Source organism: Onychomys torridus, chromosome 18 (assembly GCF_903995425.1).
Source record: "Onychomys torridus chromosome 18, mOncTor1.1, whole genome shotgun sequence".
Taxonomy (NCBI): Eukaryota; Metazoa; Chordata; class Mammalia; order Rodentia; family Cricetidae; genus Onychomys; species Onychomys torridus.
In genome coordinates this window covers 51,735,880-51,760,256 of record NC_050460.1, presented here as the reverse complement: position 1 = coordinate 51,760,256, position 24,377 = coordinate 51,735,880, and the positions used below count along the sequence as shown (strand labels likewise).

General features: G+C 43.8%; 1 protein-coding gene across 10 annotated transcripts in view; it reads right to left on the bottom strand.

The window, feature by feature from the left end:
- Ank3 (ankyrin 3) overlaps window positions 1-24,377 on the bottom strand; it is a 310,708-nt gene that overhangs the window by 53,361 nt on the left and 232,970 nt on the right. For 9 of the 10 annotated variants that reach the window (XM_036167577.1, XM_036167580.1, XM_036167581.1 and 6 more), the window contains 3 exons: window positions 14,408-14,514; window positions 9,721-9,945; window positions 6,896-7,050 (listed from right to left, as the gene is read on the bottom strand). In XM_036167577.1, coding sequence (XP_036023470.1) covers window positions 6,896-7,050; window positions 9,721-9,945; window positions 14,408-14,514 — 487 coding nt within the window. Of the gene's footprint in view, window positions 1-6,895; window positions 7,051-9,117; window positions 9,217-9,720; window positions 9,946-12,383; window positions 12,417-14,407; window positions 14,515-24,377 lie in introns of all 10 variants that reach the window. The other variant, XM_036167578.1, reaches the window with a different exon arrangement.

Here is a 24,377-nt window from a genome sequence, read left to right as displayed (position 1 = left end):
AGATGAGTCAGATGGCCAGGCAACCAGTAATAAAGCCTGACAACACTGGTATCTTTTGGGAGGAATGAATTTATATACATTGAGATTTTTAAATGGTCCATTATTTAGAACAGAGAAGTAGGGATACATGACCAAGAATCTTTGCTTAGCTTTCCTCCCTTGCACAGAGAAGATGTCCAGAAGGTAATCCATACCATAAATGTGATGCCTGCACGGAGTCCCAAGGACCGTGCTTCTCAACCTTCCTAATGCTGGGACCCTTTAATACAATTCCTCGGGTTGTGGTGACCCCCAATCATAAAATTGTTTCATTGCTACTTCATAAATGTAATTTTGCTACTGTTATGGATTGGTGCTGCTTGTTAACAGTATAGACCCTCAGTCCCACACTGGGTACTTTGACCTGACTGTCCCAGATTGGGGCCTGAAAGCCTGCTTCTCCTGCTTAGCTCAGAAGACCTTAGACTTGCCATGTGTGGTAGGGATAGTCTTAGTGCACTCATCCTGTCTATACCTGGCCTTCAAAATGCAGAACTCAGGAGCTGGAGAGATGGCTCAGGGGTTAAGAGTGCTTCCTGCTCTTCCAGAGGACCTGTGTTCAGCTTCCAGCGACTGTGTTCATTTAATGCCTTTGTTCTCAAAGGCTGTTTACAACCTGGTTGGTATGAGTGTGACCAGGTTGGTGTGAGTGTGAAGTCTAAGGAAAGAAATACAGATGCCTCAACATTCCACAAATGACAATTTCTGTGCTAGGGTTTAATTTCTGCTCAGTTACATGCTCTGCTCAGCCTACTTAACCATTGTGCAGATAGAGACACTGTTTTCAGGAAAATGATCCCATCATACCTCTCTTCAAACATTTACACCATTACCACTACATTTAAGGAGAAAAACAAACAATACAATCCTATCTTGAAACCAGATCATGGAGAATGCCTTGAAGTTAAAAACCATCCATCAGGTGCCCATTATATGCACCACATCCAGGAGTTACAGTGTAGACCTGCTGTGCTGGGCACACTGGCCTCTGCAGGTATGCCACACTGAAGGTGGCTAATGCTGATGCCCAGCTTGGGCTAAGGTGCTGTGTCTGACCCATGGAGCAATATATCTGAGGTCCTTACTCTGACCCACTGATAGTCATAACATCTACTTGCTGGCAAATCCATATACACAGAACATATGAAAGTGGGAATTACTGGGCTGGAGAGATGGCTCAGAGTTTAAGAGCACTGGCTGCTTTCCCAGGGGACCTGGGTTTAATTCCAAGCAACCACATGGTGGCTCACAACATCTATAATGAGATCTGGTGCCCTCTTCTGGCATGCAGGCAGAACACTGTATACATAAGAAAAAGAGACAGGGGGGAGGGGGGGAGGAAGGGAGGAAGGGAGGAAGGGAGGAAGGGAGGAAGGGAGGAAGGGAGGAAGGGAGGAAGGAAGGAAGGAAGGAAGGAAGGAAGGAAGGAAGGAAGGAAGGAAGGAAGGGAATTATTAACACCAATTTGCTTTTGCTTTGGCTCAATTTTTGTTTCAGAGACTATTTTGAAGCATTTTCCTTTTAATAAGCTGCAATCTTCCTTCATTTGGCTTAAGACACCAGTTTATGGAAACAGATTGAAAATATGTAAACATTTTGCGGTTATTTGTTTTGGGATTTTGAAGCAAATTGTTATTTATTTATTGGGCGCTTCAAATGCCATCTTGAGTTAGGAAGCTATTTGGAAAAATTTTCAAAACTCACTACCAGATGATTCCAGCAGGTGGTGCTGATGCGCCATGTACAGAATGCAAAGCTCCATAGTTTGTCCCTGCTCATCAGTGAGGTGGCGCTTTCAAAACTACCATGTGTCTCAAGCTTGATAACGTTCAAATGTCTTGAACAGAGGTGCCAATTTTGAACCTAGAACTTTACTTCTAATATAGCATTGACACAAATACAGTCAGGAGTGGGTGTATTCTCTCCAGCATGGGTTTACATTTGTACATTTTTATCAGACACTGGCTACTGCAGAGATAAACCCACAGCCCTCTGATTTGATTTGTACATCAGGGACCACTGAGGAGGAAGGGGCCTTGTAGTGCATGCTCCCAGGTGTGGCGGAACCACAAACAGCCCTGAGGACCTGGCTTTGGAGGCTCTGTGTTCAATTAAGTTTCATTAAAACCACTGACAGCGTGGGATTCAGTGTGGTGCGCTGCTTGGTGACGGCGTGTGTGCCTGTGAATTTTGTTAACTCATCTGCAGCATGTGTCTTTCTGCAAAGACATAGACAAAAATCTCTGTCTGCTGCCAGAGATAAAAACTGCCTTTGCCACCTGAAACCTGAGTTGGTAAGGGCAGGTTCTTCACACCCAGACAAACATTGTGTTATCCCAGCAGTTTACCTCGACACAGCTTGGCTAACATGCTTGCTTAATTGACCTAACCACTGATGCTCTGGCTTGTTTAACAATATTAGGAACAGGAGCCAGGGAAGGCGGCTTGGTGTAAACATGACCACCTGAATTTGGATCCCCAGTACCCACTTACAAAGTCTGGCATGGCCAGGCATGCCTATGTAATCCCAGTACTGGAGTCAGGAGGTGGGAGGGGTGGGGGGTGGAGATAGGAGAGGAGTTGGGGCTTGCTGGTCACTCAGCCTAGGGGAACAAAAGGAAAGCTCTGGGTTCAGTGAGAGACCCTGTCTTGAGGCAATAAGGTGTAAAGTGATAGAGCTGCACAACCAAAGGCCTTGCCTGGGACGGACACACACACACACACACACACACACACACACACACACACACATACACACAGAGGTTTATTTTGGTTTACAGTTTAAGGGTAGAAGTTACCGTAAGGATAGAGTAAATTCATAGTAACAGGAGCTTAACGCAGCCTTATCCACTCAGGAAGCTGGAATGGTGAATATTTATGCTCAGCTAGCTTTCTCCTGTGATACAATCCAAGACCCCAAGCCAGGGAATGGTGCTACTCACTTTGAGGGCACTTCAGTTAACCTAAGGGGGTGGGAGTTGGTTCTCCCACAGGCATGGTCAAAGCCTAAAAATAATACCTCCCAGGTGTGCCCGAGTGCTCACCTCCTTGGGCGATTCCCAGTCCTCCCAGGACAAGAATTCATAGCAACCATCACAAGGAGCATGCTTCATTTGAGAATATACAGAGTCGAATGTGTATAGCACAGAAGGTAACTGGGGTTTGGAAATCCACCTCTGTTTACCACTTCTTGACTGGGTAGTGGTGCTTGAACCTGTCTGTGTATCTGGAAATAATGCTCACATGGAAGATAGATAGAACTCACACAGGCAGATAGTTCGACCTGCAGATGGTAGTGCTGAACAAATGGGGAAAATGCCCCTTTGTCCTTAGGCCAGGGCCAGACTGCAGACTGCAGTTAGCTGTCTATATATAGCTTGTGTGATGGCTGTGACTCTGAGCACGGTCCTATGAGTTCTGTGCAGCAGGCATTTCTGTAGGAACTCTCCATGAACCAGCTCAGCCATGGCCTAGGAACTACCCACAAGGCATGCTTGCAAGGTGCATTTCGATGAATGTTAAAGAGACTGGTTTCAGCCACCTAACAGCGAGTGTGAGGCCAGGATGGGAATTCTGGCCACAATGACTTCCACAGACCATGATGCCAATGTCAGTATCACACTGGGAAAATTATCCCCTTACTTGGACCTGTGGTTCCTTGAAGTTGTTCTAGCAATTAACTTTAATATGCATGGAAAAACTCTGCATATGTTAAAACAATAAAGCCTATGTGATCTTTACAACTCGTTTACATTTCTCTTGGTATGTGTATGTGTCTGCCTATTTGTGCATGTGGAGGCCTGAAGTTAAGGTCAGGTATCTTCCTTGAAGGAAGGGTCTCTTGAAGGAGAGTGTCTTGCTAAATCTGGAGCTAGCCAATTCTGGTTAGTCTAGCTAGCCAGTTTGCCCCAGGACTCCCTATCTTTGCCTCTTGAGTGCTGGGATTGCGGGCAGCTGCCAGGGCTGGGTAGCTTTTAAAGAGCTCTTAGGGATCCAAACACTGGCCCTTATGTTCACATGGCAAGCGCTTTATCCACTGAGCATCTTCTCAGCCCCAACAACTGCCTTGCTGAGTAAAAACTGGAGACTGAAATATTATTGACTAAGATTGTATTAAACATGTGGGTTTTAATAGTTTTAGACAATTGCATGGAGGAAGACTGATTATTTTTAAATATAGACTAAAATAATACATGGAGTGCACTTATGGAGAAGGGAGCATTAAAAGGAGACATTTATAGTAAGCATGTGTTAGGGGGTAGGAGATGTCACTTGCCATAGACAATGTATGACATCTAACTGTTATGACGAGAGTAACTCTCAGGTTGAGCACAGTAACAGTAGACGGATTCAGTTCTTTAAGGAAATCTTGAGTGATTGGTCTATTTCATGTGTTGCTTTTTCAGCTGTCCAATAAGAATTGGGAGGAACACAGGGTGAAGCCCTGATTTTGACTCTTGAGTGTGGGGGCCCTGAGGGTATTTCTCTCTCACCAGGGGAGTCACCTGGCTCATGCCGGGTACCCAGTATCTAACTATGCAGCATGGCTTCCTCAGGAGGGGTTGGATGAGTTTTTTCTGGACATGGACCTCCTGTCATGCCCTCAGCTCTCCTTCCTGGGGGAACTTAGTCTATAGTTGAGTATTCAAGGAAAAGGATTTGTGGCTTTAAAAAAAAAACAAAAACAAAAACAAAAAACCAGAATGATTTCCATTTTTAAGTACCTTTGGGTATAGGGATGTTCTAGAGATAACGAAGTATCTCTAGGGACATGGGACTTGAGGTTGGTGTGAAATTATTAGTGGTATGAGGTTGGTATAAATGGTTAATCTACTGATAACTGAGCCTCAATTATAAATATGTTGTGCTCCATTCTTATTAACTGTTATATTTAATATGTGACCAAAACTTGACTCTGAATATCTTGCTCTAATGGGCTCTAGTACTTGACTCTTTAAACATGGAAGTATCTGTACTTCCTTTTCATCGTGCAAAATGGAACCAAAATTTTACCTGGTCTTTAAAAACATAGTTAAGAAACTATCTTCCCAGAAGCCTTTGCACACACCTTGGATAATCTACACTCACTGAATGTACCACTTATAAGGACTATTTTGGACTTAATCTTGACCAACTCTCATCTGGACCAAATCTTAGAGGTTTCTAGAATTTTCCACCTGTCTTCTTTCTCATAGGACATGCACTTTGAAAACAAGTGGGATATAGCTGTAACTCTTTTAAAACAGGCACAGTTAGATTTCAGCTGTATCCCTTCTGCGTACGTCACTTGGGTTCAACAAATGTCTGCTTTGGAGTCTGTTAAGTAAGAATACGATTTGGCTGGAGAGTTAGCTCAGTAGTTAAGGGCACTTGTTGCCATTGTGAAAGACCCGGGTTCGATTCCCAGTACCCACTGGAGGCTTACCACCTCCTCAGGCACCAAGCACACATGTGATGCACAGATGAATATGCAGGCAAGATACTCATACACATGAAATGATAATAATAATAAAGAATAAGATTGCTGAGCTTATGAGCTATGATTTCTTTTCGAACTTCCACATGAAAAGGAATTTTTTTCAGTGCAGATGAAGCAGTTTCTACCTTAGTGTACAGGCATCAAATTGCATGGTCAATGGTGACTCCATCCTATACTAAATTTTTGGTATGGTACTTTTTTTTTTTCTATAGATGAAAACAATTGTGACAATAACTGGTATTCACTAAAAGCTTAAGGAGTCTATTTCCTAAGGGCTTCACATAATTACTTATTCATCTTAATGGTAACCCTGTACACATAAAGAGAACAATTTCTATTTCTAGGCTCACAGAGGGCCAGGGACTTGCTCATTCATTCTTTAAACATCCCAAATCTGTCTACCTCCATGGTCCACAGTCTGAACCCACAAGAGGCCCCGGCAGATGAACTCCAAACGCAGTGAATAAAATGATAAAAAGAAACAATTTGATTTTATGGAACAGATCTCCACTATGACATAAAACAGCCATGGAATCTACACCAAGTAGGAGGAAAAGTCGCTGTCACAGTTAGCTGGGATGCCTTTCCACAGCACCATTTCACCAGCCAGTTCTCTAACTTGCCTTGTGTCACATCTCAAGGAAAGCTGCATTACAAGTGTACTCTTCAAGCCGGTTGGTACCCAACATTTACTAAGAAAAACTGATACAATTCTAAGCATCAAAAAACCTCAAGGAGTGTGAACCAGGCACGGGCAGCACACAACTGTAATCTTCGCTCTGAGACATCAAAGGCAGGAGGATCACGTGTTCAAGGTCATCCGATACCACCTGGGCTACGTGAAATCCTATCTTAATACCTCCAGACACCCACCCCCAAAGGAATGTATGTGAAAGAGACCTGTAGCAGCCACACACTAGCCTCATTGGCTCAAAGAATAAGACATCAAAACACACAGACTCCAATAAGTTTTGACAGTTATTTAAAAAGAAAAATTATGGCTCAAGAGACAGTAAAAAATCATGAAAGATGTTGAAATAAGTTAAGAGTAAATGGAATGAAAATTCCAAAAACATATTGTAAATGCTCATGCTGTAGGCAAATACTATATACTCCCATTGGACCTTTTAACTAAAAGAAGCCTTCTCGGGTCTTGGAAAGACTGAAGAATTTGGTCAAACAACAAAAGAACAATGAGGGTGTTTGTCCGTCTGAACTGTACTGGTGCTGGGAGCTTAGGCATGGGAAACAGCAGTACATGTGGAAGACCCTGGATTCTGCATCAGGGAATGTTCGAGCAGCACGTCACTCACTCTGCACAGTCCCTTGCATTCTGCCTGTCCGCACCCACAGAATCAAGGGGCATCATTTCATTACCTTCATCCATGCCGTTCAGGAGCTCAGTGAGGTCTTCATTTTTGCTGTCAAACTGATGCTCTTTCCAGGTCTCACCATTTTCACTGCGGAGAACAATAAGTTCCCTCTCCTTTCCTCTCATGGACCCGAAATGAGGGATCTCCACAATGACAGGGCTAGAAAACAAAAAGCCACATGATTTTTGGACCAAATTAAATGTATTGATGGTAGAATTATAAAAAAAAAAAAAAGTCTCATTAACAGTACTGAGTTGGAAATCAGAGGTGCCATTTGGGTTGGGTCTCAAAGCTGCAGAATCATCGCTCAGTAAATAATATTTCAAGCCCAATAACATGCCATCATTCATTCACAAATAGTTCTTGAAGGCCTACTGTGTGTTAGGCATTAAATTGAATGGGGGGGGGGCGGAATTGAACCACATATAAATAGGCAATTTGAGTGAAGGAATTAAGCATGACTAAAATAGGCCCTAAAGAAAGAAAGCTGGTCCATTTTTTAAAAAGTAAAAAACATAATAGGTACATTATATAATACAAGATGCTAATGAGTTAAAAGGACACAGTCATTTCTTTAATGAAGAAATTTACTCCAATTATGAAGAACATTTCTCTATTTTTTTCTTCTCAGGAATCAAGCAGACATTGTCATAATCTAGTCCCTCCAACAGTTTGCATGGCTTTGCAGTTAAAACGGTTTCTCTGATTGTTCCATTTGTGAATAGGTGACAGGTAGCTTCACTGCCTGACCTGACTACCACCTATCCGGGGATACTGGAACATTCTGGAAGAGCACATGTCAGCTTGAAATTGTCACAGGAAGGCTTTAACTTTTGACAGTGTCCTTTCACCAATGAAGGAAAGAGAATGGCTGAGCATTGAAGATCGCCAATCCAGTCACAGGAAATTGTTTTGTTAAGTTTTACAGAATTATGGATAAAAGGATGGAGAGAAGTCAGCAGCCCACAATCACACACAGTTTATGTAGTTGGATTGTGCAGCTTTATCAGGTGATGCTTAATAGACAGTATCATTGTTCTCTGTAGAGGTTGTAGGTAACCTGTCTTAACCTAGCTGTTTCTATACACATGGTAGTAACACTATAGGCTTGAGTAGGCAGAGCATAAAGAGAGATTGTCATAAAGATCAAAACCACAAATAAACATGAGTATCTGACTACTTATAAAAGCATTCATTTTAATACAAGACTGATGAAATATCATGATTTTACTTTTAGCCAAAATCATTATAAATTTTTATAATGCCTTTATTCTTTAACAAGTAAAAATAAGAGCAATTATTCCTATCAGTGTTATTAAAAAATTGCCCATAACTTTAAACCATACTTTAGACATTAGGTATCATATTATTTTTTGAGAACAAGATACAATCTTTGCAGGTCAATGTGCCCAATCCTGTCTCTGTGGCTTTGTGTAGGCCACTCGACAATGCTGGAGAGAAGGTATGAGCAAGGTCTTTGACCAAGGGGACAGCCAAGCAGGACAATTCATAACAGGCTTTTCATGCAAACTGCCAAGGCAAACACAGTCAGACAAGCAAACAATGACACATTTCATCTTAAACAGGACCAAAGACTTTGGACAACTCAACAGAACATCCCGGCTGCTCCCAGCCCCATTTCTTTAAACATCCTGTGTTCTTGACACATTCACAGTTATCTTACTCATGGGTTGGTTTCTTTTACTTCTCAAAGCCCATAAAGATTACACTGTGCCATCAGTGCTTTCGAAGTCTAATTACACACACAGACACACACAGACACACACACAGACACACACACACACACACACACACACACACACACACACACAGCATTTGTGGCAACATTGATCCAAAGCCTGCAAATACCTTCTCTTACACTGGTTAAAATGAGACAGTTGGTCTAGCTCTAATAAGTACACAGAGAAGAAACATTTCAAATTAAAGGTGGGTCGACGGATGCACAAAGTCAGCGGAATGCTTGCGGTGAGTCCCACATGCTTCGAAAGCACAAGGTAGCGGTAATGCCACACTAAGTCAAGCCACTATGGGTGTGTTCTTTCAGTGACACACATCGACTGAAAGTGTAAAAAAAAAAAAAAAAAAAAAACTGGAAAAAGAACAAACTGAAGACAAGAAGACGACCATGGGTGTGACAGAAAAAAAAAATTGAAAATGGAAAGGAAAAAATTGTAGACATTCTGATCTTGTCTATGAAGATCCTACCCAATAAATTTTGTTCCTTGAGGCCCAAGCTGCAGGATGCGGCTAACCAAGCTCTCGCCCTCATTTACAGGGGGAGGATGGGTAGGAAGGTGCAGTTTACTGAGTAACATCCATGCAGCAGGAAGAGAAACAAGAAGGGGAGATTGTGAACACACTGTCCATCACGACAGAGCCTGCCTGCCTTTCCAAGTGCCACCTCAGACAATGAAGCACCATTTAGTTTTCCTTCCTGTGAAATACCCTACCCCAGTGGGTTATGTCTCTCAGAGTTACCGCAAGGTAGCCATTTATGCTATCATTCCACCTGTAATATTTTCTAAGGATGGTGCCTTGACTTCCGTGGGTGGCCACAGGGATCCAACGCACCCGTGGGGGGTGAGGGTGGGGGCAGAAAGCATGCGTCTTGGTTAGTAAGTGCCTTGGCCAGTAACGGAGTTAAGAACCCACAGCCTATTATGCAGCTTGGTGACCTTTGACACCACACCCCAAGTCCCCAGTGAGGTCCATGAAGCCGTTTTCAGAGTTAATGTCTTGAGTTAGCAAGGACTAAAGGAAAATCAAAGACGTGATGAGACGGCCAAAGTAAAAACTGGAGAAACTTACCCTAAAAATTGTGCCCCCGCAGGACCCATTTCTACCAGCCTACTGGCTAATCCCTCTCCTTCCACCATGGGGGGTGGGTTGGCCAGTTTATGTCTCTTTACCAGGCGGCAGGTGATGCGGGTGGGGGCCGTACACTTGCGTGGAGGGATGATGATACGCATCCCATGGTGACGGCTTCCTCTCATGGAGCCCCCTCTCGCGTCCACCATAAAGCTCACCAGAAACCTGTGGGGGGAAGATCAGATGCCATCATGGACAGAAGTAAACTCTGCAAAGAGTTTGAAACTCAATGTAAAATGTACAGCAGGAAAAGGCAGCTGCTGTGCCTTCTCTAAAACAACAGTTGGAAGTCGCTACTGTGGAGTCACATCAGACATGCACGGAACTCAGACTCAGGGCAAAGATGGAAAGACAACTGGGTTTCGGTGGGAGGAAGGTCCCTCCCAGGAGGCAAGGAAGTCACCATAGGCACAAAGAAGGAACAGTGATATTCTTCAATTGGAATTAAAATTATCTATGAAAGGGATACAGATTAAAAAAAAAAAAAACAAAAAAACAACCCACCATTTTCTATAGCCTTTGAGGATGGGTTAGGGGACAGTCATTCTATCTAGTTTCTCCCCTAACCTGTTTATGGGACCTCACTCCAGGACACATAAGACGAGACTCCACCGCATAGTATAAAACACACAACTCGTGAGACAAAGGGACAATTCACTCATACCAACACTCTCAATTTTTACTCGATGAAACAGAAAAATAAAAGCAGGTGACTAGATTTGCTAAGATTTTGATGGAAAGGGATTGAATCTTTTCAATAACCATTTGAACAATAGAGGCTAAAAAGCTATTAAAATCCCCTATATTTGAATATGCCCTGTGGTAATGGAAGTAGAACCAAAACATTATTTCTGAGAGTGTCTGAGGCTTTATGTCAAAGCTAGTAAGGGAAATGGTTTCCTGGTGTGTCGCTAGATAGATCACAGTGGAAAGCCTTCTCTGTCAGCGATGGGCACTTTGGTAAACGCAAAACCAATAGACAGATGGCAACACAAACACATCCTTACATGATGATTTTTAGAGCTGAAATATATACGTGATTCAAGTAGCACCAGAGAGTGATCCTCAGCAAACGCTATGGCTCCCTATAATATTAAGAAAATAATCCTCTCCATCAAAATTCTTTTCTATGTAATTATCTAAGCATGGCACTAATATCCTGTCAACAGGTCCGAAGCTCCTATGCGGCTGTGGGTTTCCTGGCAAGGAAGACTTCCTCAGCAAACTGGCCTACCATCTCCCACAGAGAGCCCCAATGGGGTGGAGAGAGCCCTTCAGCTGAGTGTGTTTCCATTATCAACTGCTCACCTCACCTCTTGCTTAGGGTTTGGATTTAACTAGTTTCCTCTCTCTGTTGTTTTGTGTGCTTGCCATGATGCTATCTTGAGAGACTTTTGCCTCTAGAATATTCAAGTCAGGAGAGGGAAAAGCTGTCTCGAAAATAAGGAGACAATAAAAAAAGTCTCCCCTCTCTCCTCAAAGAAAATGGTTATCTGCTTCCATTCACCACTCAGGCTCTCACATGAATGATGTCCAATGCAGAATGGCCTGCAGCTCCTATCTAAGTGTTCTGAAGTGCTGGATTTTCTTAGATACACATATATTATATAGTGTGTGCATGCACACATGAGCCTCGTCGGCTGATGTCGTTCAATAACAAAGGCACTATAACAAGATAGTATGACAAAAGTCTCAGTTTTCTCTGTAATTAGTGGTGACGATCAGTTATCACAAGGTGCATGAAGTAGGACTCAGCACAAACCCTGAGCTTGAAATCGTGATTGTGCTTCTGCAAATGCACACTGGAGTGTTCACCCGGGCAATAGCTGAGCCTCAACAATACAGGCAGAATTTCAGATTGGGTTGGCATATTCACCACCTGACCTGTGCGGCCCAGCAGAGTCCACACATAGCCAACACACGGCCAATGTCAGCTGAATCAATCTATGAGCAAAATTTTGCTTTGTGAGCTCAGAAATGGCACAGGTGAGATTTGGCTACTAAGACGAACAAATGGACGGGCAAACAGAGATGTAGGGTGATGTTAACTGTGTGGTCTGAAGGTGGCATAGGGAGGTTTTGGGGGGGCAATCTAAGACTGTGCCAGCTACAAAGACTACCAGAATAAATGGAGTGAAAAAGAGGATGTGGACGACAATCTGGAAGAACCTTCTCCTGGACACTCTACAGAGTACATGGCACATGGTTGGTGCTTGCAGTCATTTATCGTTCCAAAATCTTTAATTTCACAGAGCTAAGAGAAGGAGGAAAGGTGTGAGTGGGTTAGGCAGGCCATGAGTGTGAAACACAGTGATTTGTTTTCCAAACTCATTCTCTACAAGACCTGAGCAAAACCCAAACGACATGCAACACGGGTTGTGGAAACAAAGAGAAGCACACAAAGGTGATCCTTCAAAATCTCTATCGTGTGGCTGCTGTTCAGATTGCGTCATGAGTGTCATGAACGACCCTATAACTGCCAGGCGGCGGCGTCTAGTTTCGCAAACGGCAGGGTGACAAGTGTGGACATTGTACAGACACGGACGCCATCTAACTGAGGGATGCCACATAAATGAAAAAGACACAGAGGACACGGTTGTCACCTTGAGTCATACTGAGGCAGCGGAGACGAGTAGCTGCAAAATAATTTAGAAAGCAAATGGGAGAAATTAATGTACAGTCATTAGAAGCAAGCAACAGACAATGTCAATGACAAGCAAAAGGAAAAACTCAGAAAATGAAACCACGGCACTGAGCATTTGTGGGACAGCCTGTAGTACACGTTTGCCTTAGCTGCTGCAGAGCCCAGTCCTCAGACCGGGGATCAGTGCTTTGAACTCCACGTGGGACTTCTCTGGCTGTCCTGACATTGGCTGTGTCCGTGTCTGTCTTCGAGAGAAATTAAAGAAATCTACCCTGATACATTTATTATTTCAATGTGTGTACATGCTGTGCTTGTGTAGAACATATATGTATGGTTCCTCTCTCTCTCTCTCTCTCTCTCTCTCTCTCTCTCTCTCTCTCTGTGTGTGTGTGTGTGTGTGTGTGTGTGTGTGTGTGTGTACCACAGTGCACATGTAGAGGTCAGAGGACAGTCTTAGCTGGGGGTCCTCAGTTTCCACCTGTTTGAAGCAGGTCTGTGCACTGTTGCAAACGTCAGGTGAGCTGGCCAGCCGGCTTCCAGAGGTTCCAACTCTGCCCCATCTCTTTAGGGGTGCTCAGAGTATAGTTGCTGCTGCTGCATCAGGATTTAGGATCGGGTGGGTATTTGCCCAAGTGTTTTATCCAATCACTAGCCTAGTATTTATTATCTTAGCAAATATTTTCCCTCCCATTTATATGGCGATCAGTGATCTCATTAGTGAATTACCTACTAAAGAATCCAGCATCTGAAAGCACACTGGTGACCATTTCACTGACTGCAGCAGGTCACTGTTCAGTTTTCTGCCGTGAGACAGGGACAGAGGAACCCTTTAATTTGGTTCTTAGCAGCACTTCGGGGGTACATGCATTGGTATTGTGTCATTTTAAAAGGAGATTTCTTTATTTTCTTTCAAGATTCTTTTTTTTTTTTTTTTCTAATTATAACTTCATTGGCAATTTTATTTCAGGATTGTAGAAGGTGCCAAAGTCAATTGGAAGCTTCCAAGTTTAGAGCTTCTTTTTGAAAATGACAGTCGCACAAAACAAATCATCAGTTAAAAATGGGCTGATATCAAATGAGAGGGAACTGAAAACAGACTGCGCTGCTTACAGGGATACTGGAGCAGTGAGTGAGGCGAGTCAATAATACATTTGATGTTTGTGTGCACATATGTATACATTTGTGTGTGTGTAGACGAATGTGGTCATAGGTGGCTAAGCATGCTCCTGTGTGTACATCCATGTGGTCGGGCATGCTCCTGTGTACATGTACATGTGGTCAGGGGTGCTCCTGTGTACATGTACATGTGGAAACTAGAGGTCAACTTAGGGTGCTGTTCCTCAGGCCTTGTTTACCTTGTTTTTTGAGGCAGAATCTCTCACTGACTTGGAACTCAGCCATCAGGCAAGGGCAGCGGGCCTGCAGACACCAGTGATCTGCCTGCCTACACTGTCTCTTCCTCCCTGGGATGACAGATGGGAACCACCATGCCCAACTTTTTTTATGTGGGTTCTGGGGAATCAAACCTAGGTCCTCATACTTGTGTGGCACTTTACTGATTGAACTATTTCCCAGCTCTGTACTTCATATTTTTATAGGGAAGAAAAATCATATATATATGTATGTATATAAAAGCCTCATTTCAGGAAAAAATTAAGAAAAATAACTTGGTTTTGAATCTTTTTCATTGAAAAAAATTTTTAAAAGATTTCTAGAAGACCATAATGGTCAGGAAATTTTGCTGTATCAATAATCAATTTTTTCTGATACTCTACTTTTAGGAATAAACACAGACAGACTTGTCCCCCAAAGTACTTATTAAATGATTTACGAATGCAAACCACACACTCTCACAAATGAGCATGTATTTCATAGGTGAATATATCCACAGATATGGAGGTTTTCAGTATGCATGGATAACGCTAAATAATAAATGCAATGTGAGTGTAATGAAATAAGGAGAGATGACATGCGGGCACTTACCCAGAATGCACGGGGCTTGAAACCAGGTTCACATTGTCTAAGGTGTCTGCTGCCCAGCTATAGTGTCTGAGAGAATCTGAATCAAACTCCCTTGTGAATGTCAGGTGCTGAAAAATAAAACAGAGAGCAACATCAACCACCCACATGAGACACCAGCTTTCTCTATACATACAAAATATATCTATATTTCCTTGCAAGCCTGGAGAAGCTAACATTCAATATAAAGAATTTGCAAATCCTGTTCATAAGGTCTACATTAGGGTCTGTATAGAAGAACATTTAAAAATAAATAAATAAGTGTACTAACAAAATATTTCATGTGGGAATCCTAAGAAAGCACCCTGGCACTATCTGTATGGTAAAGGAAACACTGAGAAATTAATTTGCATGCTTGTCAGCAGCTCACTTCTGGTCCAAAAGAATCCTACAACTTTAAAATCTCTCCCCATTCTCAAATTACAGATTCAATCCTGATGACTTTAACACCCATGGGCCACTGTGGCTGACAACAGCCTAGTCTCCCACCAAGAAAGCTTGATGAAAATATAGAAACTTGGAAGTAGCAGAGGGCAAGTTGAAATGCCTGAGAATGGATGATCTGGAAGCCAGTGGTTCACTTCCTGTCATTTCTGAATTGGGAATGCTTGTCCATAGTCAACATAGATAAAATAGGTGCTTGTGTCTACAAAGATGGCTGCTGAAGAAGAGGAAAACTAAGAAGGTTCTGATGGAGAGCTGGGTAGCCTCAAGCATGCTATAGTCTTGTACAGACTTGAGCTAAGTGGTGGGGCTATGAAAACATACCAAGAAAAATCCCACCAAGCATGTGAGAGTTCGTCAGCGGTTTCATGAGAAAGTGGATGAAGACGTAGAACTTACAAAGGAAATGGACCCAAAGATCACATCAGGGCTGCAAAACGAAGATTCAGAGGCTCCAACGTACTTGCCTCATTGCAACAAAAACTTGATCGAATTAAAGTGGCCACCCAGGGCAGAAAGGATAACTCAGCAGGAAAAGTACTTACTTCTATGCAAGCCTGCTGAGCTGGGTTCAACCTCTGGAACCCACATTAAAAGCCAGATGTAGTATAGGCATCTGTAATGCCAGCGCTCCTACAGAGATGGGACACACACACATTCTCATTCATATTCTCTCTCTCTCTCTCTCTCTCTCTCTCTCTCCTCTCTCAGAGTATTAAGTTAAAAGGGGGAGAAAATGTAAGAAATCAAAGAACACCACAAGAGCTTCAAATCCTCCTCCACGAATGGATCAACAGACAGTTCTAAAGAAGAAAGAGTGTAACAACAGACAACAAGGGAACTCCAGGCCCTTCCCCGATCGGAAGCCTGTGTTCTCAGAGGATTCACGGTGTGCCAAGGAGTGTGGGAGAGGGAAGACACCACTGTGCCCACTCGGGTGCATCAGCATGAAATTCCAGAACCCAGAGACGGAGATGGCCACAGACTTCACACCTCCACCCTACTGCAAACAGCAAAAACATGGCAAAGATGACAGGAGCAATCTCTCAAGTGTTCTAAGAGGAAATGAGTTTGCAGCTCTCCGACTAGGCAAATGAAGTTCATAAACAGGTATGTCTGGATACTTAAAAACCTTAAAAAAATGGATTAATCATATCGACTCTGAGGGTAATACTACAAAGCATACTCCGGCCAAATGAAGGAAGGACTAAATCAAAATTTAAAAAGAAAAAAAAAGGAAGGCATAGAATCTAACAGAAGATCAAACAAGGGTCTTTCAAAATGATGGCAGGCGCAAGCGTGGATTTGGGCAGAGGGCTTCAAGGCACTTGGCAAGTGAGAAGGTTCTGAGAGAGTCAGGCTCAGTAGAAAAGACTGGCAGCACAGGGGCACACTCCGAAAAGATTTGGACCATGTGGGCAAGCCCTATGGGATGGATGACTGGAATGTACAGAGAAGAAGTAAATATAAATTCCAGGCAATTTTTTTAAAGAGTAAAACTGAAATTCAAGTTTAATAAACAATACATTTTTGGGGCTGGGGATTTAGCTCAGCGGTAGAGTGCTTGCCTAGCAAGTGCAAGGTCCTGGGTTCGATCCTCAGCTCTACAAAAAAACAAAAAACAAAAAACAATACATTTAAGGCTAGTACTTACCTTTCTTTCTTTCTTTTCTTTCTTTCTTTCTTTCTTTCTTTCTCTCTTTCTTCCTTTCTTTACTTACTTACTTACCTACTTACTTATTTATTTACTTACTTATTTTATTCATTCACTCATTTATTCACTCATTTATCTATCTATCTATCTATCTATCTATCTATCTATCTATTTATTTATGAGGCAGGGTTTCTCTGTAACCCTGGCTGTCCTGGAACTAGCTCTACAGACCAGGCTGGCCTTGAACTCACAGAGATCTGCCCACCTCTGCCTCCTGAGTGCTGGGATTAAGGGCATGCACCACTACAGCCCTGGCTTTCAAGGGTAGTTCTTTAAGAGGTATAAAAATATAAATACTAGCCGGGTAGGGTGGCATCTGCCTATAATCCTAGCACCTGGGAGATAGAAAGCAAGATGACCTAGATAAGCTGGGGGTGACATGAGAGTCCATATTAAAAAAACAAAAACCAAAACTTATTTTGTCCATATGAAATACACGTCTACATATGAAATACAGACAGAACCCATAAATTAATTTCCCCAATGGAGAAAATCTACCAAGAAATAACACGCATTTCTTATTTGGAGACCTAGAAGCAAATACGAAAAGCACAACCAGAAAAATACAACCAGCAACAGTTCCTGGGAAGAAAAATCAGGGTGCAATATATACACAGGGGCTGCTTTTTCTCCTAACGAGTCTAGCTTGTATAACAGCCTAGTGTTCGACTTCTGTTGTGCGGCTTTGGCAATACAATCAGAATTCACCGGGGATGTAGGTCAGTTGGCAGAGTGATTGCCTAGTGTGCAGGAGGCCCTATGCTCGATCAATACACAGCACAGAATAAACCAGACATGGGGGTGTGCATCTGGAATCCTGGTACTCTAGAGGATGGGCAGCAGCTCAAGGTCATCTTTTGCTATATATTGAGTGATTTGTAGTCTAGCCTAGGCTACATGACACTGTGCCTCAAAAAACAAAACAAACTAAACCAACCAGCCAACAAATAACAAAAAACCCCTGAACTTGCAAATATACCCCAAATGACTCTATTTATTTTGTGTGTGTACATGAAGGTGCATGGTATGTGAGAGATAGAGATAGATAGATAGATAGATAGATAGATAGATAGAAAGAAAGAAAGAAAGATAGAAGAGAGAGAGGAGAGAGAGAAAAGAGAGAGCAAGAGGAGAGAGAGAGAGAGAGAGAGAGAGAGAGAGAGAGAGAGAGAGAGATGGGTATCATACTTCAAGAGTTGTTTACCTTGGTTTTGGAGAGAAAAGGTCTCTCACAGGCTTGGAGTTTCCCAGTTGGTTAGGCTGGCTAGCCAGCAAGCCTTAGGGATCGTTTGTCTCAACTTCCTCAGCACTGGGATTATAGCATGCTGCCAAGCCTTACTTTTTACAGGACCTGGGGCCAGGAATCATGTCTTCACACTTGTGTGGCAAGTCCTTTAATGATTGAACTATCTCCTCAGCCTTAAAAAACATAACAGCTCTGACATTTAAAAAATAACCTGTAGAGCAATTATATGTAGGTTACTGTCTAGGTCCTAGGAAAATTAAAAAAATGAATGAGAAAGGGGTATCACTGCCTTCAACAAAGAGAAGACATTGTGTGTGTGTGTGTGTGTGTGTGTGTGTGTGAGAGAGAGAGAGAGAGAGAGAGAGAGAGAGAGAGAGAGAGAGAGAGAGAGAGAGAGAGATTGAGAGATTAAGAATTTAGTGCTGGGACTAGGGTGATGGTTCAGTGGTTCAGAGCACTGGCTGTTCTTGCAGAGGATCCATGTTTGTAACACCCATACAGCAGCTTACGACTATCTGTAACTCCAGTTCCAGAGGATCCAACACCCTCTTCTGGCCTCCACAGACTCTGTTTACTTGGTGCAGATATATACACTCAGGAACATACACCTAACAGAAACTTCACAAACCAACAACAAAAAGAATCTAATACAATTGGACAGAACCTGGACCTTAACCTTAGACAAGCAATAAACCACGTCAGAAACTTGCCCTCAGTCTGGCCACATCTACTAACTACTTAGACCAGGTGTTAGAGATGTCAGCAGCCAACTGTGAGGGTAGGGTCAGGGACTGGCCAGATGCAAAGCTACTTAATATTTTTGGTGGTGGTGGCTAGGGGCTGTGGGGACAAATTACAATTTGAAGAATATGTGAGGCCCTGGGGTTATTTTCCACTTGGACCATTTTTGTTTTTTAAGCCTGATAAATTAATAATCTTCCGCCTCTTTGTTAATTACAGTAAATTATTTACCTCCAGCACTCAGAGAAATGTACTGGTGACATTAATTATTGAAACCATGAGTTATACCACACAGAAAGGAATCCTGCCATCATGTAATATTTACTAGAAAGGATGTGCCAACTTGCCAGGATCCCACACCCCTCTTAGATTTGCTTCCTCTCCTCATCTCTTGTAGCTCTTTGCCACCCTCAGAACCCAGTCACAACACAACTGAGCAGCTGGTAGACCTGACCACACTAGAGAGCTAGAATGTTCTGATGTACTTCCAAAGGGCAGCATTTCAATCCAATATTAGGTGCCGGAGTAATCTCTCCTCAGAGTTCGCTTTTCTCTTTCCTGGATGTTGGTTCAGGTTTATGAGTGGTCCTAATTGAGTCTGAATAACTTAAATATGAGCTACCAGAGTGTTCTTCCTACAGGGGAGCTTTCTAAAACAAAATAACGGCAGCTCAATCGAAGCTGCAGTTCTACCAGGCAGATCATGAATTGGTAATTTCCTTTCCAACTGTCTCAGATACATTGTACAGACTAGAGTTAGGTAAAACTGAACTGTGACATACCAGCATCTACTTAACTTTAGAAAACAATATTAATTTCAAAATGTCCTGCCTGTCACTGCACAAGGCACCATGGCTCCAAAGCCTTAGCTCTACCAATAACCATTCAAAAGGGCATTCTGTTAGATGACCGTGGGTTTGATCTCTAGTACCACATACCTGGGGAGAGTAGCACACACCCACAATCTCAGCATTTGGAATGTGAAGGCAGGAGGGGCAGGAGTTCAAGGTCACTCTCATTGAAGTAGTGAGTTCCAGGCCAGCAATGGGCTACATGAGACCTAGTTCCTAGGTCTCATGGCATGGAAGTAGGACCTAGTGAAGAAGTTCAGCTTTGGGGCTGAGACACATAGCTGAACTGGGCAACTCCTTTTCTCATTTCCTGTGGGTGACCCTTGCTACCGGGTTACCGACTGGAGCCAACTCAAAGGTGATGGTGGGCCTTTCCATGTCCACACTGAGTTTCCATATCAACTCTAGAAATGTGGGGTAATCATTTGGGCTGTTGATTCAGGGCAGCAGCTAGAAGGGTTGGCTGAGGTCCAACATCCATGTTCCCGTGCCAAGGCCTGCTCCTGGGCATCATGTCAGCCAGCAGCCTTTCTCTCTCTGGCCTCTATGGTTACAAGTGTGCTGACAACCCTACAGACTCTTCTGGCCATGGGTAAGGGGGTGCGTGTGTTCAGGGGATTAGTATGCATACCCATTTGGTACAAACAAAGCCAACTTTCAACAACTGCCCACCCCCCATGGAAGCTTTGCTCTACTGCTTCCCTGGTAACATCTGCCAGCCTGTGGTCCTTGGCATGTTTCACCAGCGTCTTTGTCTTTCACTCATTGATAAAATTCTTGATAAGACTGTAAAGAACATCCTGGCACCAATGCCATATTGGCAAGAAGCGGTAATACAGAATCTTTAAATGTAATAAGACTTCCACACTCTCCAGAGAACTCTGGCTTCTGTTAGGTTATTTGTTAAAATATGATGATTTATTGGGGGAAAAAACAAACCCCAAAATGTTCCAGTTTCAGGCCAAACCCTGGGACTTGACAGATAGTTTCACAGGATGCTGTGTCAACTGTCAGCTCCCATTCAATTATAACATGACATCTTACCAAAAATCCAGGTCCGACTTATTCACTCAAAAAGTGCTTAATCCTTTGAAATTTTATTTTGTGTTTGAGACAGGGGCCTGCTGTTCAGCTCTGCTACTCTGTCTCAAATTGACTGTGGAGTTCAAGGTGCTGGGGTAAGGGTGAGGGGGGTTGGTGACGGCCTTGGCTTTCAATTCTTTTTAACAGTGCTACAACAATTCACAGTGTAGTGATTCAATGGTTAAAGGCTGCCTTAGGTTCTTGGAGTCTCCAGAACCTTTTAGATCTTGGAGTGATATTACACTCACTTCACAGTCAAGGAAATGGAGGCCCACAAAGACTTACAAAATCTGGCAGCACAGAGATACCAGCTGGTTTACAGTGGCTTCACCGCGACAGTATATTAGAAACTGACTTCCTAAGGTCTTTCACGCCCACGTCAAAGGAAATATGGGCACTCTTAGCATTTCCATCGTGGAAGTGTCAGCAGGGGCACTATCACAATCAAACTACACACCAGTTAGTGGAGTCTAAAGCCTGACTAATGATGAGGTCACTGTCTCCAAGAGCTTAATATTTTCCCAAAATAGCACCTTAGCGGCTGGCTCGACGCATCGGAGGAGAGAGGAGAGTAAGAACACACTGGCCTCGTTAAGCGGGACACACCCTGAAGCCCAGGTCTGGAAATAAATAGAACGCACTGGTCTTGCAAACCAGGACACGCCCAGAAGCCCAGATCTGGGAATAAACACTAAGTACAGAAGAAGCGGTCAGGAGAGGAGAGGGGAATGGAGAGAGGGAAGAAGGGAAGAGATGGGTGAAGAGGAGGAGGGAAGGGAGAGAAGGAGAGAACAAGAAAAGGAAAGTGGAGAGCAGGAGAGAGAGCTAGCTGGCTCTCTTGTTGGGTCACTCCTGATTGCTGTTAGCCCCTCAGTGTCCAAAGTTAGGGTTAAGACCCAGGGTGGATCTGGAGCCCCCCACCTCTCCTAGACTGTCTGCTCTGCTGCCTTGAGAAACAGGGAAATATGGGCCTGCCACCAGTGCCCAACAGGTCGCCTAGCAACAGGTTACGCACAAAACTCAGGGCATCTAGTCTGAAGTAAAGCAAATGTGATTTTCTGGAGTGACCACTGGATGGGGCAACCAAACCAATGTGGGTCAAGTGAGAATTTCATCCTCAAAGCAGACAGGACAGGGCAAGCTATGTACTTATCTCTTTCCTCAGTCAACAAACCTGAGGATGAGGCCTTGAGTGAGGCCCGTATACTCCCCTGCACAGAGAGATCCAAGTCAAAATCTCACCGTGCTCTGAGTATATGGTAGAGCGGGGGAGTAGGTAATATTAACATCCCAACTCCCTGTGGTCATGGGATGACCCAAGTAATGCTTCCAAGAGTCTGTATTGCAAACCGTAAACAAAGCTCGTCCTGGAGTTGGCTCTCAGAGGCTGGCCCTAGGTTAATCAGCTCTCCCTTCATCCCATCTAGTGCCTTCCCAAAGGGACCAAGCTCCTATATGTAACAGATCCAAGGTAGGTAGGGCAGTAGGATTAGTTTCCTACATTAATGTCTGATATCTTGTCTAGTACCTTCACTAATTTGCTGAGACCCTTTCTCTCTATGCTTGGGAGTGGAGGATAGGGGTGAAGGGTGAAGGGGTGAGAGGGAGCGCTACCCTCTAAGGTAGTGGTTCTCAACCTTCCTAATTGCTGCAACCCTATAATACAGTTCCTCATGTTCTAGTGACCCTCAACCATAAAGTTATTTTCCTTGCTACTTCACAGCTGTAATTTTACTACTATTATGAATCATAATATAAATATCTGATATGCAGGATATTGGATATGTGACTCCCGAAGGGGTTGCAACTTACAGGTTGAGAACCACTGCCCTTGAAAGGGTGCAAATGCAAGAATTTTTTCTGTGCTGCAGGCTGCTGCTAAGATCTCCACCTCATTCCAGGTTTCCTGCTTCCAGGAGCTGGCTTTCATTAAAGAACCTGATGGGGCTGCAGAGATGGCTCAGAGGCCAAGTGTGAGTACTGCTCTTGCAGGGGACCTGAGTTCAGTTCCCAGCACCCATGTGGGTGGCACACAACTGCCTGGAACACCAATTTTAGGGAATCAGATGCCTATAGCCTCTGTGGGCACCTACATGCATGTCCATATACTTCCAGAGAGAGAGACTTAACTACAAAACAAACCTATAAGTAAAGGCCCAGATTGATTACCTGCTATGTGTCTCAGCTCATCTCTCTTTTAAACTTGGAAAGAATCTTCACTACTTTAAATACATGGTAGCCTAATGCATGGAGGCAACAATAGCTGAAGGACATGGCTTCTTAGGTTCATTGCATCTCTCCATGCAAACTTGTAGGGTCTGTGCACTCTTTAGACCATGGGGAGAAGAAGAGGGAGCAACCACTGGATTGAAAGACATCAACTGAGCTGAATTTGAGAGTACCAAGAACACTCAGCATAGAGCACTTACTTACCTTCCAAGGAACAACACGACAGGGGGACACACCAAAGTATACACACCAAAGTAAACAAGTCAGTAAATGACAGTATCTATTCATAGGTGGTGTAATGTTTTGAATGAGAAATGTCCCCTACAGGCTCAGGTATCTGAACACTTGGTCTCCAGGTATCAGTGCTGTTTGGGCAGGGTGGAGAGTGGGGGGGGGGCAGGCCGGGGGTACATCTTTGCTGGAGAAGTACATCACTGGGGGTGGGCTCTGAGAGGTGATGGCCTGTCTCACTTCCAGCTTGCTCTTTTATGTTTGTGGCTAGAGATGTGATCTCTCAGCTTTTAGTTCCTGCCAATGTGCCCGCTGCTTGTGGCCATGCTTTCCCCTATGCCCTCTGCTTGTAGCCATGTCTTCCCCAATGCCTGCTGCTTGTGGCCATGTCTTCTCTATGCCCGCTGCTTGTGACCATGTCTTCCCCTATGCCCTCTCCTTGTGGCCATGTCTTCCCCTATGCCCTCTGCTTGTGGCCATGTCTTCTCTATGCCCGCTGCTTGTGGCCATGTCTTCTCTATGCCCACTGTTTGTGACCATTTCTTCCCCTATGCCCGCTGCTTGTGGCCATGTCTTCCCCTATGCCCTCTGCTTGTGGCCATGTCTTCTCTATGCCCGCTGCTTGTGGCCATGTCTTCCCCTATGCCCTCTCCTTGTGGCCATATCTTCCCCAATGCCTGCTGCTTGTGGCCATGTCTTCTCTATGCCCTCTGCTTGTGGCCATGTCTTCCCCTATGCCCTCTCCTTGTGGCCATGTCTTCCCCAATGCCTGCTGCTTGTGGCCATGTCTTCCCCAATGTCCGCTGCTTGTGGCCATGTCTTCCCCAATGCCCGCTGCTTGTGGCCATGTCTTCCCCTGCCACAGTAGACTCTTACTTTCTGAAACTGGGGAAAGCCAAAATAATCTCTTCCATATCTTGCTTTTGGCCACTGTGTTTTATCACAGCAACTGAAAAAGACACTAATATGGGTGGCTTGGAGGCCTCCAAGGAGACAGCAAACACGAATGGGGTGAAATCTTTTAAGAAATAGGATCCATTAGGGATGGTGGAACATGTGATAATGCCAGTCCTTGGAAGGTCGAGGCAGGAGGATCTGAGTTTATCTTGGCTATATAAGATCCTCCTTTTAAAAACCAAACCAAACTACCCCCCCCTCAAAAACAAAACAACAACAACAAAAAAAAAACCCTGAAGAAATGGATTCCATAAAAGTAGACCTGATTCAAGCCAAGCATGGTGGTATACTTCTCTCACCCCAGCCTTGGGAGGCAGAGGCAGGAAGATCTGAAATTCAAGGCCATTCTCAGGTACCCAGTGGTTTTGAGCCCAGCCTGCACCACGTGAGAAACAATAACAAAATTGTTGTTGTTATGACTCAAGCAGTAATGTAACA